At 47.1% G+C, this 12,778-nt stretch overlaps 1 protein-coding gene across 2 annotated transcripts in view; it reads right to left on the bottom strand.

Moving 5' to 3' along the window:
- LOC144696659 (DENN domain-containing protein 2A) overlaps window positions 1–12,778 on the bottom strand; it is a 138,310-nt gene that overhangs the window by 58,463 nt on the left and 67,069 nt on the right. For both annotated transcript variants that reach the window (XM_078568216.1, XM_078568215.1), the window contains one exon: window positions 8,894–8,989. In XM_078568216.1, the coding sequence (XP_078424342.1) occupies window positions 8,894–8,979 (86 nt within the window). In that variant the 5' untranslated portion in view covers window positions 8,980–8,989. The remainder of the gene's footprint in view (window positions 1–8,893; window positions 8,990–12,778) is intronic.

Raw genomic sequence — 12,778 nt, 5'->3', positions numbered from 1 at the left:
GGTTCTAAGTTTTCAAATTTTACAGAAACATCCCAGATCCACCTGCCCCCGTTTGTTTTCAGCATTTTGATAATCTGCCAACAACCACTGGTTTTCCTATTTATTTTGCCTTAATTGGCAGGTAATCCAGTTAACTGCTGTAGGAAATCCTAGGGCAGAAACTGCGCACTGACATCGGCACGCTCGTCCGACATCAACGCGGGTCATTTCACGCTCGAGTGGGTCGGGTGTGCGCCCACCCGCCAAGTGAAAATTTCTGCCCCTAGTGTAATACTTTCCCCTTTTACACCCATACTTACAAAGAATACCCAGAACCATTATATACAGGTCTTTTCTGAAAGCATAATTTTTTCTCCAATTTCCATCAAAATTTTTACTAATTTTTCCCCTCCGATTTTGACCTTGCCTTCAAAAGGCCCAAAAATCCTAGATAATCTTGAAAGTAAAAAAAATGAAAGCCTGAAGTTGAAAGGTATACTTCAACGGAATGTCATATCTTAACACATTTTCATGAGATTCCTTCAATTGGTAAAATTATTCAAGTAGGATTACTCTTAAATTTAATATTGGGACTAGTTACACAGAAATCAAACGATGAGCAGGAGTGTTTTAAAGCCCAGGTCTTCTGGTCCCCGGATAGTCAGAAACCAGAGGTACCACAAAAGGTAGGTGCAGGACCCCTTGGAAGTCTCAACATAAGCACATGCCTAGAACTTAAGCGGGAAATTTAAACTTCCGATTGTCAGTTTTACCCTGCCTGTATTGCTCAGTGATTGGCCAGAACCATGCAGACTTGGGCTGTTTGCCTTATACTTACCCTGTTTTTTACACAGATTTACTTAGAGTTCTTTGTAGAGTATCACTGGTTTTATAACTGCTAAATAAATCAACTGGAGTGTCAAAGTACTCCAGAATCCACAGCATGCTCACCCCACAACCTACCCTCCCCCAACAGTGCTCACTGTTGCTCCTGCACCTCAGACAGTGCTCACCTCATCCAATACCTCGAACAGCAATCACTCCCCACTTCCTAACAATGTTCACCCAATGCCCCCAGACATAGCTCACCCCCCTCCCAGTACAGTGCTCGCCCTCCACTCCCAGGACAGTGCTCGCCATTACCACCTCCCAGTACAGTGCTCACCCTCCACTCCCAGGACAGTGCTTACCCCCTCCCAGTACAGTGCTCGCCATTACCACCTCCCCCTCCAGGACAGTGCTCACCACCTCCCCAGACAGTGCTCACCCCCACCCCCGACTCCCCAGACAGTGCTCACCGCCCCCCCTCCCATTCCGCAGACAGTGCTCACCCCCCCTCGACTCCCCAGACAGTGCTCACCACCCCCCACTCCCCAGACAGTGCTCACCACCAGCACCCCCCACTCCCCAGACAGTGCTCACCAAACCCCCCCACTCCCCAGACAGTGCTCACCAACCTCCCCACTCCCCAGACAGTGCTCACCACCCCCCACTCCCCAGACAGTGCTCACCACCAGCCCCCCCTACTCCCCAGACAGTGCTCACCAAACCCCACCACTCCCCAGACAGTGCTCACCATCCCCCCCACTCCCCAGATAGTGCTCACCACCCCGCCACTCCCCAGACAGTGCTCATCACCCCGCCACTCCCCAGACAGTGCTCACCACCCCCCCACTCCCCAGACAGTGCTCACCACCAGCCCCCCCTACTCCCCAGACAGTGCTCACCAAACCCCACCACTCCCCAGACAGTGCTCACCACCCCGCCACTCCCCAGACAGTGCTCACCACCCCGCCACTCCCCAGACAGTGCTCACCACCCCCCCACTCCCCAGACAGTGCTCACCACCCCGCCACTCCCCAGACAGTGCTCACCACCCCGCCACTCCCCAGACAGTGCTCACCACCACCCCCCCACTCCCCAGACAGTGCTCACCATCCCCCCCACTCCCCAGACAGTGCTCACCAGCTCCCCCACTCCCCAGACAGTGCTCACCATCCCCCCACTCCCCAGACAGTGCTCACACGCCCCCCACTCCCCAGACAGTGCTCATCATCCCCCCCCACTCCCCAGACAGTGCTCACCACCAACCCCCCAACTCCCCAGTCAGTGCTCACCCCCACCCCCCCACCCCCCACTCCCTGGACAGTGCTCACCCCTCTGCTCCTGCACCTCGGACACCCACTCACCCTCTCTCCCAGGACTGTGCTCACCCCCCACTCCCTGGACAGTGCTCACCCACACCTCCACCCCCAACCCCGGACAATATTCATACCCACTCAACTACGCACAACCCTCCGGACAGTGCTCACACTCTTCTTCATCCCCTCTCCCAACTCACCTTTGGGAATACCTTGCTCCTGTCCGGTCAATGTCAGAAGAGTCAGCACTGTCAGGGAGTTGAGGGGGGGGGAGGTTGAGCACTTTTTTGGAGTAAAAGGGTGAAGGGGCTGAAAATTATCGGGGGGGGGGGGGGTGAGGGAGGGGGAGAGGACTACACTGTCGGGGGGTGTGTGAGGGAGGGGGAGAGGACTACACTGTCAGGGGGTGTGAGGGAGGGGGAGAGGACTACACTGTCGGGGGGTGTGTGAGGGAGGGGGAGAGGACTACACTGTCGGGGGGTGTGTGAGGGAGGGGGAGAGGACTACACTGTCGGGGGGGGTGAGGGAGGGGGGTATTGGCATTGTCAGTGGGGGTGAGGTTGTATGACTTTGGAAGTTGATAGCTCCAGGTAATCTTAAGCCCACAAGTTTTTACCTGAGTTTCAGTGCATTTATTCAAAGGATTGCAAGTAATTTGATATCGAAATGCTGGTCACAGGATATTTAATAATTGTGGATACTGAACAATCACATTTTCTACTGTGAAACTGAGCTAGAAATAGCAAAATTAACACAAGCTTTGGGACATTTAAACTCTTACTTTCCAGAATATGGCAGCTAGTGCCATAAAGAGGGGGTGTGGCTTGGACTCTCCTGCACTGCGCTGAGGTCTGCCTTGTTTTCTAACATGGAGGCTTCAGGAAGCAGCCAGCAGCGGAAGTCTGGCCTTAAAAAATGCTGGCAGGTAAGTGTGCATTTCCTCCTGCGATTAGCATCGGTCAGAACTGTTCCGACACTAATCGGAAGATTTAGGCCAGGCTTGTCCAATCCATGTCCCGCAGGCCAAATTGTAGCCTGCGAAGTCCCTCTATGTGGCCCCAGAGCCACTGTTCAAAATGCCCATAAGACCGGTAAGCTAGAAGTTGAAAATTCTGAAAGAGGCTGCTCCTCCAATCAGAGACTGTTTCTCTCCCACGTTTGCTATTCATAGGTCACTAGTGAGCCTACCAGCAGCAAGTGTGGGAGAGAAACAGTTTCTGATTGGAGGAGCAGCAAACACCAGCAGCAGTGAATTTACTGGGCAGAAACTTTTTTGTGGTGGGTACAGGGAGAGGGAGAGAGAGACTGCCAGGGCCAGGGGGAAGAGAGAGCGGGGGCGTGTGTGGGAGAGCGAGAGCGAGAGAGAGAGCAGGGGCGTGTGTGGGCGTGAGAGAGAGAGAGTGCAGAGGCGTGTGTGGACGTGAGAGAGAGCAGGGGCATGTGTGGGCGTGAGAGAGAGCCAGGGCATGTGTGGGCGTGAGAGAGAGCCGGGGCAAGAGAGAGCAAGCGTGGGCGAGAGAGAGCGTGAGCATGGGCGTGTGTGGGAGAGAGAGAGAGAGTTGGGGCATCTGTGGGAGTGAGAGGGTGCAGGGGTGTGTGGGCGAGAGACAGCGCGCGTGGGAGCGTGTGGGAGAGAGAGAGAGTGTGGGCGTGTGGGAGAGAGTGAGAGAGGGCGTGTGGGAGAGAGAGAGAGCGTGGGCGTGTGGGAGAGAGAGAGAGCGTGGGCGCGTGGGAGAGAGAGAGCACGCGTGGGGGCGTGTGGGGGGGAGAGAGCGAGCATGGGCATGTGAGAGAGAGAGAGCGTGGGCGTGTGAGAGAGAGAGAGCGTGGGCGTGTGGGAGAGAGAGCGAGAGCGTGGGCACGTGGGAGAGAGAGAGCGAGATGGAGAGCATGGGCGAGAGAGAGCATGGGCTCGTGGGAGAGAGAGAGAGTGTGTGGGAGTGTGAGAGAGAGAGAGAGCGTGGGTGTGTGGGAGAGAGAGAGAACATGGGCATGAGTAGGCGAGAGAGAGAGCGCACGTGGACATGAGGGAGAGAGAGAGAGCATGTGGGGGCGTGTGGGAGAGAGAGAGAGCATTGGCGTGTGTGGGAGTGAGAGAGCACAGGGGCGTGTGTGGGAGTGAGAGAGCACAGGGGCATGTGTGGGAGAGAGAGCAGGGGCGTGTGTGGGAGAGAGAGCAGGGGCGTGTGTGGGAGGGATTGAGCGGAGGTGTGTATGGGAGTGAGAGAGAGCGGGGGCGTGCATGGGAATGGGTGAGCGAGTGATCGAGAGTGTGTGTGGGAGGCGCGGGTGTGCATGTGTTTGGGGGGGGAGTGAGTGTGTGTGTGTGTGTGTGTGTGTGCGCGTGTGTGGCAGGGGAAGTGGGGATATATGTAGGAGCAGGGGTGTGTGTGGGAGTAAAAGAGTGTGTGAATGTGTGTCTGCCTTTCTCTCAGTTTCAGGTTTCTCACTCACCCTCACCCCCATACACCACATATTCACACCCGCTCATAGTGGGTGAGGGTGAGTGAGTGAGCACCTTGAACATGGGAGTGAGTGGGACACACACTGACCCTCTCACACTCTAATGGTAACTTTTATTAATTACTCTACTTTTTTAAATGATCAATTTATTGCTTTGACATTATTTTTGCTCAACAAGTTTTTTCTTCATACCTCAATTTTAATTTGAAATTCATGTTTAATGTTTTGAGAAACCTAATCTTTCAGAAATTGCTCATCAGCCCCTTGAGTGAGAAACAAAATGGAAATATGGCCCCACGTGAAAAGGTTTGACAAGCCTGATTTGGCCTATTTCTTGAAACAACTCCACATTTTTAAAATGATAACACATTCTCAGTATATGAATGGTTTCAGCACTGTTACACATCTATCTGTAAAATTACATATTGAGTGCAAGCTTGCATGATTTCAGCGAATCCCCACTCTCTCTCATTCCCACACGCCCCCGCTCTCTCTCACTCCCACACGCCCCCGCTCTCTCTCACTCCCACACGCCCCCACTCTCTCTCACTCCCACACGCCCCCGCTCTCTCTCCCACACGCCCCCGCTCTCTCTCACTCCCACACGCCCCCGCTCTCTCTCACTCCCACACGCCCCCTCTCTCTCTCACTCCCACACGCCCCCGCTCTCTCACTCCCACACACGCCCCCGCTCTCTCACTCCCACACACGCCCCCGCTCTCTCTCGCTCCCACACACGCCCCCCGCTCTCCCACACACGCCCCCGCTCTCTCTCGCTCCCACACACGCCCCCACTCCCACACACGCCCCCGCTCTCTCTCGCTCCCACACACGCCCCCGCTCTCTCTCGCTCCCACACACGCCCCCGCTCTCTCTCTCGCTCCCACACACGCCCCCGCTCTCTCTCGCTCCCACATACGCCCCCGCTCTCTCTCGCTCCCACACACGCCCCCGCTCTCTCTCGCTCCCACACACGCCCCCGCTCTCTCTCGCTCCCACACACGCCCCTGCTCTCATTCCCACACGCCCCTGCTCTCTCTCACTCCCACACGCCCCCGCTCTCTCTCACTCCCACACACGCCCCCGCTCTCTCTCACTCCCACACACGCCCCTGCTCTCATTCCCACACGCCCCTGCTCTCTCTCACTCCCACACACGCCCCCGCTCTCTCTCACTCCCACACACGCCCCCGCTCTCTCTCACTCCCACACACGCCCCCGCTCTCTCTCACTCCCACACACGTATCCAATCCATTACTAGGTCATTGGTTCTTCAGCCGATCACATCAGAGTTGCAACTAAACTGATCCCAAATTCTAATACCTCTTCAGCCAACCTCCTCAATGGCTTAGACGCTAGAACCGTATCAGTATCGTAATTTCTGATTGATTCAGTCACATAAATCATCCATCACCAAAAATGTTTTGTAATGATCAACCACAGGACACTTGTCTCTTCCTCCCACAGCAACTGCACTGCAATTTTCCCACAATAACAAGGAAATCTGGGTGAGCAGTTCAGCTCTCCGAACTGATTAATAACATCAGAATTGATTGAGGTGTCAAGTGAGGGCAGATGCAGAACAAACTAAAAGGAGTTGCTTTCCTCCGAGAAACAATGGCATATGAACTAATCGATTGGCATTGGAAAGTTATTTTAGTTTGACTAAAATAGGAGGAAAAAGTAGTATTTGTATAAAAGTAACTCTTGGCTAGAAACTAAAATAAGGGGCAAGTGTTAAGTTGCAAATTCTAATGATAACAATAGGTGATTAGCAAGCAAGAGTACAAGTGAAGTGTCTGTAAGGGATCTCAAATATTCCTGTAGTAAACATTAGAAAATGCACTCCAGGCCAAGGACTGTGAACAACATCATGAGAGATCTAGTAGTATCATATAACACACTGTATGCTATTGTAATACGATATAATGCTCTTGTATTTTTCCATTGAAATATTATCTATCCATTAGATTAACACATTAAACATTCTATTGTAGATGTTACACGGCTACAGATGTAAAATAATCTTAAAATAATGACAAGATAGCGAGGAAGAGAAAAAAGGCCAGTTACAGGATGTGGCCGACTTGAAACCAATGATGAACACTTTACAATTTGTTAAATTCCCTGATCAAAGGAGAATTAAACTGCGAGTGACTGGAGTTTGTATTTGCCAACAACAATTAGCACCTCAGCATTGTGCATTAGATGGGATACAACTGTTGCCCATACTGAAGAGAATATAATTCAACTTAGCGACAATGCCACAAAGACCTTTTAGTAATATAATTAATATACAATAAGTGCACGGAAATACACCATACTCCAGGAAAATTTCATTATGCTGAACTGCAATGCCAAACTGATTAAGTGCATTCTAAGCTGTAAAATTCCCTGGTATAAACAATGATTAAACTAAGTGGTCCCAACCTGATATTATTCCACCTGAAATACATGGTTAACATGGGCGTAAAAATAATACCAACTGGAAAATCTACAGACTTCACTTCCTGATATATTATAAGTGGTTATGCCACCCAAGTGTTTTGCCTATAGTGGGAATTTGAAAATAACACTTGTTCAAACATACAGGTTCATTTATGGAATTAACTATTTTATATCTGGATGCAGTGAGGAAAACACTAATTATTTCTTTACCAAAATAACTTAGAAACTATTGCAAACTTCTTTTCAAATTCCATCATTCAAAACGTGCACTTCTCCATCAACTTGCCTGCCTCAAACACCATAATTTCTGACTCATAATGGGTTATATGACAGGAAATTTTCTAATACATATCCAGAATATTATTTTTATGTATGCACGCACTTCTAAAATCATGAACCATTTGATGCAAATTCTTTGTGCATTTTGTTTAGATGTGACAAAGAAATACCATTCACAAGTTACAAGGGCAAGTTCTGCAGGAACTGAAAAAACTGAACAAAGCTGGAGTCACGAACTGAAGTCACAAATATCTGCAGCTTTTTAATTAACCTTCTTACAAACAAAGCCAAGGCTCCGGTTTTCAGCCGTAACTATTAACTTTGCATGAACTTAGTGGGGGCAATTTTAGCTTTTGTTGCTGGGTGAAAATGAGTGATATTGAATCAATAACCTTTTTCATACCTCGCCCAAATTTCTTTTCTACAGGGGTTTTAATTAGGTAGAGGGTAAAATACCCTAACAATTCCTTACTGCCTATTTTAGCAACCAGGACGAGTTTCATCTCCAATGGTTTCTGCAACACAAATTACCTTAATTGAGATTTCATATCCCTATATTAATTTTTCAATATACAGCATTTTAACAGTCACTGCTGTAAAAAGGCATTTTGTCAAAGCTTTTTGTCTTGCACTCGTCAGGCGAGAATACCGATATCAGGGGAAGCAACAACTTTATACTGTATGAGAAGAGACTGTTGATTGGTTGGCAAATGGGCTCTGATTGGTAGCGGCATTGCCATGGAGAATGCACCAATTAATGATGACTGACAGTTAACTTCCAAGCAACATTTGAAATTTAAGCCAGGCAGCTTGACTCCGGTCAAGGCATTGCCCTGAGGGATGAGTCAGTGAATGGCTATCACTTAGTTTGTTTAGCTGAAACAGGCGCAATGTGTGTACATGTTCTTTCTGTCTGCAAAGAACAGGGCCCTGTGTATTAACATATGTAGCTTCCAGTACACACAAATGCACCACACTGCGAGCCCAACAAATTGGCAGTGTAATTTTAGCACACTGAGGATTGTTTAGCAAATGTTGTCCAATTGCAGAATCACATCTAATGTTGGCCACTGTGTTTTGAGGCTTGCAAGCACGGGCTGGTTGGGTACGGTCTGTATCTTGCCATGTGAACAGTGGCTGGGACATGCTATTTGATGCAATCCACCAGTCTTTGAGTCGTATGGCCTACATACCTAGCACTGACACTGAAATTCATATACACATTACTCATTTCTGAGATAGGCAAAATGTCTTTTTGGTTTGATGGCAGCATCCTGTTAGTGACGGGTACCACTTGTGTTGCTACTGCATTGTATCAGCGTGAAACACCTAGCTTCACCTGTTGCTCAAATTGGTATTGGTATTCTTGTGATTGTACTGATGAGTGCTAGATGAAAAGCTTTAACAAAGTTTATTTTTTCAGCAATACTCAAGTTCTGCACTACCAAACAACTATTTTAACAGTTGTGGTCTGTCACCTCATGTGTAATCAATTGCATTATGACATAATTCTATTACCAAGACATACAAGTTACAAAACCAAGATGACCCTGGCTCTTTATGGTTAAATGGTTAAATACTCACCAGTCAGTAGTTTTTGAGTTGCAGGTTGTTGTTGTCCAGCTTAACACTGTTGTCTTATTGGCCGTCATTGTGTTTGTAAAAGGCATGTTCCGTCACCTGTGAAGGGGTATAAAATATAATAACTCAGTCAGGTTTGTGATTATTATGGTCATTATTAATAATCTTGTGACAAATATGGTCTAATTAATTGTGATAATAGGGTGAATGTAGGTGAATAGACAGGGTTCTTCATACCCATTCCCCATCCAACAACCTTTTTTCCCCCCAGTCTAGGAATGTGCCAGAGGCAGGGACGACCTTCCATCCACCATTTCTGCAAGAATGTGCTTTGCTTCTACATGTTATCTGATTCATCTGTGAGGTTATACAACACACTTTACTGTTATGATGGTCATTGGTAGGTAGGCAGTTTGATGCTGCAATTAATACTTCTCACAGAGATGCATTGTGTAAAGGTCGAGGACATCATTCTGCAGATTAGGCTCGAGGGGCTAAATAGCTTACTCCTCTTCCTACGCTCCACTCTATAAAACAGATACTCTCAAAGCTGGTTACTGAACATGAGCAAATGGATATAAGGTTAGTGCAAAAGAGCCCTTGGTTCTAGCAATTCACTGCCCTCTATCCTGCACGGCTATACTGAAGAACTGACTTAAAATGGAATTGTCTGTACAAAAAAAGAGTGAAGGCTCCCAGTAGTTCAGTAAGTAAATGATATTTTCCATACAACATACTACCAAGAACCCAGATATGATCCCTGGTCTATGCCAGGTTAGCCTAGCTCGGCTGGGGTGGATGTTGGGGTCTAAAATTGCCTATAACAGTACTGAGATAAGGAATGCAAAATCATGCAGGAATCTAACTCTGATTGCTGCAAACTGACCCCCTTCTGAAAACTGCATGCATGAAGTTTCAGGTGAGGACAAAATTAGGCGTGATTGTGATAGCTTCACAATTGAGATTTCGGATGCAGATACTATTTTCGCTGTCTTTCACACTTTAAACCACTAATATGTGAAATTTAAATGATCATAATCTTGGAAACTGACTGGTACGAATTAATCACTCTGATAGGATGAAGGATCGAGTTAGCGCACCAGGGAAACTGGTCGGTAGGAGTTTTTACAAAAAAAATAGCTTTTTATACCCGGTAAAGTGCAGTCCTGAGTACTAAGTACTCCTGCAAATTTGAACCAAATCTACAATATTGGAGTCTGTTCACAGAGTATTTCTCAGACAGGTCCAGGTGAAAAGCGGAAAGGTTAGAATCCATGGAAATTTGCCAAGTATCCTCACTTATCTGGCCTCTGTTTCTTGCTGTCCTCCAAAAAAACATAAAAATAGTGGGAAATTCACAGGTAAACCCAAACTTTGAGCAAAATATCCTAGCGCCAGGAACCAGGACACAGCACCTTTTGAAGAAGACAAAATGATTTTAAAAAGTGGATAAGAATACTTGCTTCCTCCAAATTCGGCAGTTTATTTTCCTTTGGCTCTTTAAATACTCACTTCCACAATTAACAGTCACCCAGAAAACATAAATGGGCAGCTGACATATAGAAGGTGCATCAACAGCTAGCCTTCATTTTAACGTTGTAATAAAGCTCTTGCCTCTTCTTGGTAGCACTATTGATCTCATCTGTCAAAAATGTGTTTAGTTTGTAACGGAATATGGTAAGGGATATGAAATTCCCGTTCACAAATTTAATGATGTAATGGGCAGTATGAAGATCAAAGGAAATGGCTAGGAAAAATTATTGATCATAGAGAGTGAGGAGAATACGCAGTGTGTGCTGATGTAGCCCTGGTTTAATGGCCATGGCCTGAATTTTCATGCAGGCAGAGAAGCTGTCTTTGCAAAAATGATGGCAGAGGCCCAGATCTGGAAGTCCTACCCCTGAACCCAGCCCCCACTATTTCCACAGACAGGAATGGGGTTGAGTTCGAATTTATACATCCATGGTTCAAGGAAGAAACTGCACATGTTAAAGTCAGATCCGATTTTGGCTAGTGGTATGTTTAAAACATTATGAACACAATTTAGACCAGGTAGGAGAAGGTCTAAAACTGCCTGAGTTCTTTGGAGTGGTAGGGTACCCTTTTGGGGTGGTCCCAGACACATTTGGGAGAAAAAAGGTGCCCTTTAGGATTGTTAAAGTTAGACATATGTGTAAAAAGTGCATAAACTCATTGGAAGTGTCAAGAGAACTGTCAAGAATTTTAAATCTCCTGCCCTTTACATTTTAAAAAAGCAGTATTAAAAAGTCAGTGCATCATTTCATTCCATCCATTGACATAAGCTCAAGGGCTACCATTAGGGGATTAGAGCTGCATGTTTGATTTCGCAACCTTTCATTATCACAGTGGGGTGCCTGTTAGTTCACAGTTTGATTGACAGCTCCAAGTGGTTATAAACTCTTTGAAGTAAGGCTATGAATACAAATGCTTGTTTTTATAAATAATTAAATGAATTCAAATGGAGTAGATGGGTTTTTAATCATTGAGTATTATTTTTTGAAATGGTGAATTCATCAATAGACACAAGAATTTTATTTAATCTCAGCACAGGTCCCGAGATCTGCCCATGGTGGATACTAGGCGAGTATGGTAGGTGTAAGGGCAAAGAGTGTTGGGTAGAGGCATGGATTGGCATGAGTTGGTATAGGGGCAATAAGGGGCCATGGGGAGGGGGTGAGTGGAGCGGCATGGTAAAGGCATGGGCAGTGTAGGGGTATGGGTAAGAGCTGCCTTTTGTTTTATTGCTTATTTTCATAGGCTCGACAAAGTGCTGGTGCACCAAGGACGACCTTTCGCCCAGCCCACCTCTGCACCCTGCAACCTCCAACCTCTTTCTGGGGTCGCCTGCCATGAATCCCATTTTCACCACCGTAACGCCTCCCCAAACCCCACCCACACCCACACCTCCCCGACCCAGACCAAAAACCTGACCTTCTAGGTCACATTTTGCTGGGTCAGCTTTGTAGAGCCAGGAATTGTCCCAACTCTTATCTTCCAACCCGGAGCCAAAATTTAGTCCCATGACTTTGCTGGCACAACTCCTTACCCCGCAAAACTCACACTGCTGGCTTCAAAAATACTTTCCGAACAATTTATTTTCATCAGTTGTTAGTACTCATTCCGCAAAAAAAAAGTCAACAAACAGAAATAAAAAATGGACTTTAACATGCTAAATCTTAGTAACTAGGTTTAAAATGATCAATCATTAAACAGTATATTTATAATTTTAACTGTACCCAGACAGTAAAATAGGTCCCAGCTAAAATACAAACTCAATGGCTAAAAAACACCAATGATCAGACTTCACCATTAAGCAGCAATGACCATTATACACACTGATCATTACATTGTATTGACCCCTCTCACCAGACTAACTGTTTTGTTTTACATGTCCCTACACACGGCAACCCAGCGCTGGGTTGTGAGGAGGGCGGGGGAGAGGCAGGCGGGACTGGAACTCGGAAATTGTGACCTCATTCCCGCCAGCTTCCACTTTGATTGGTGCAGGAAATGAGGAATGCCCACCACAATTTTGTATTTCATGGCGTTTGAAATTTTCAGCAAGGCACTTGGGTTTCTGAAAACTGTGTGGACCACGTCAGGTCTGACGGGTGGTGAGCCAGGAGGAAGCCTGCTCTAGAGTCTGGAATCTTTTGACAGATAGGTTTAAAAGTTGTTGGCAACTTCACATGTCATAAAAATGCTGTATGGCATTTTAAGTATGCTTTTAATGCGGTGATTAATGATGGGGTTTTGTTCTTAAAAGGTAAGTGAACATTAAATTAACCAGCATCGTGAAAGTGTTCGGATGGATTAGAGTATATTATCCACTGGATAAAGTGGTCTTCTGCATTCAACAGTACTGAG

This window comes from Cetorhinus maximus, chromosome 22 (assembly GCF_964194155.1).
Source record: "Cetorhinus maximus chromosome 22, sCetMax3.hap1.1, whole genome shotgun sequence".
NCBI classification, from domain to species: Eukaryota; Metazoa; Chordata; class Chondrichthyes; order Lamniformes; family Cetorhinidae; genus Cetorhinus; species Cetorhinus maximus.
Note: the sequence above shows the minus strand (reverse complement) of the source record. Positions and strands in the feature narration are given on the sequence as shown.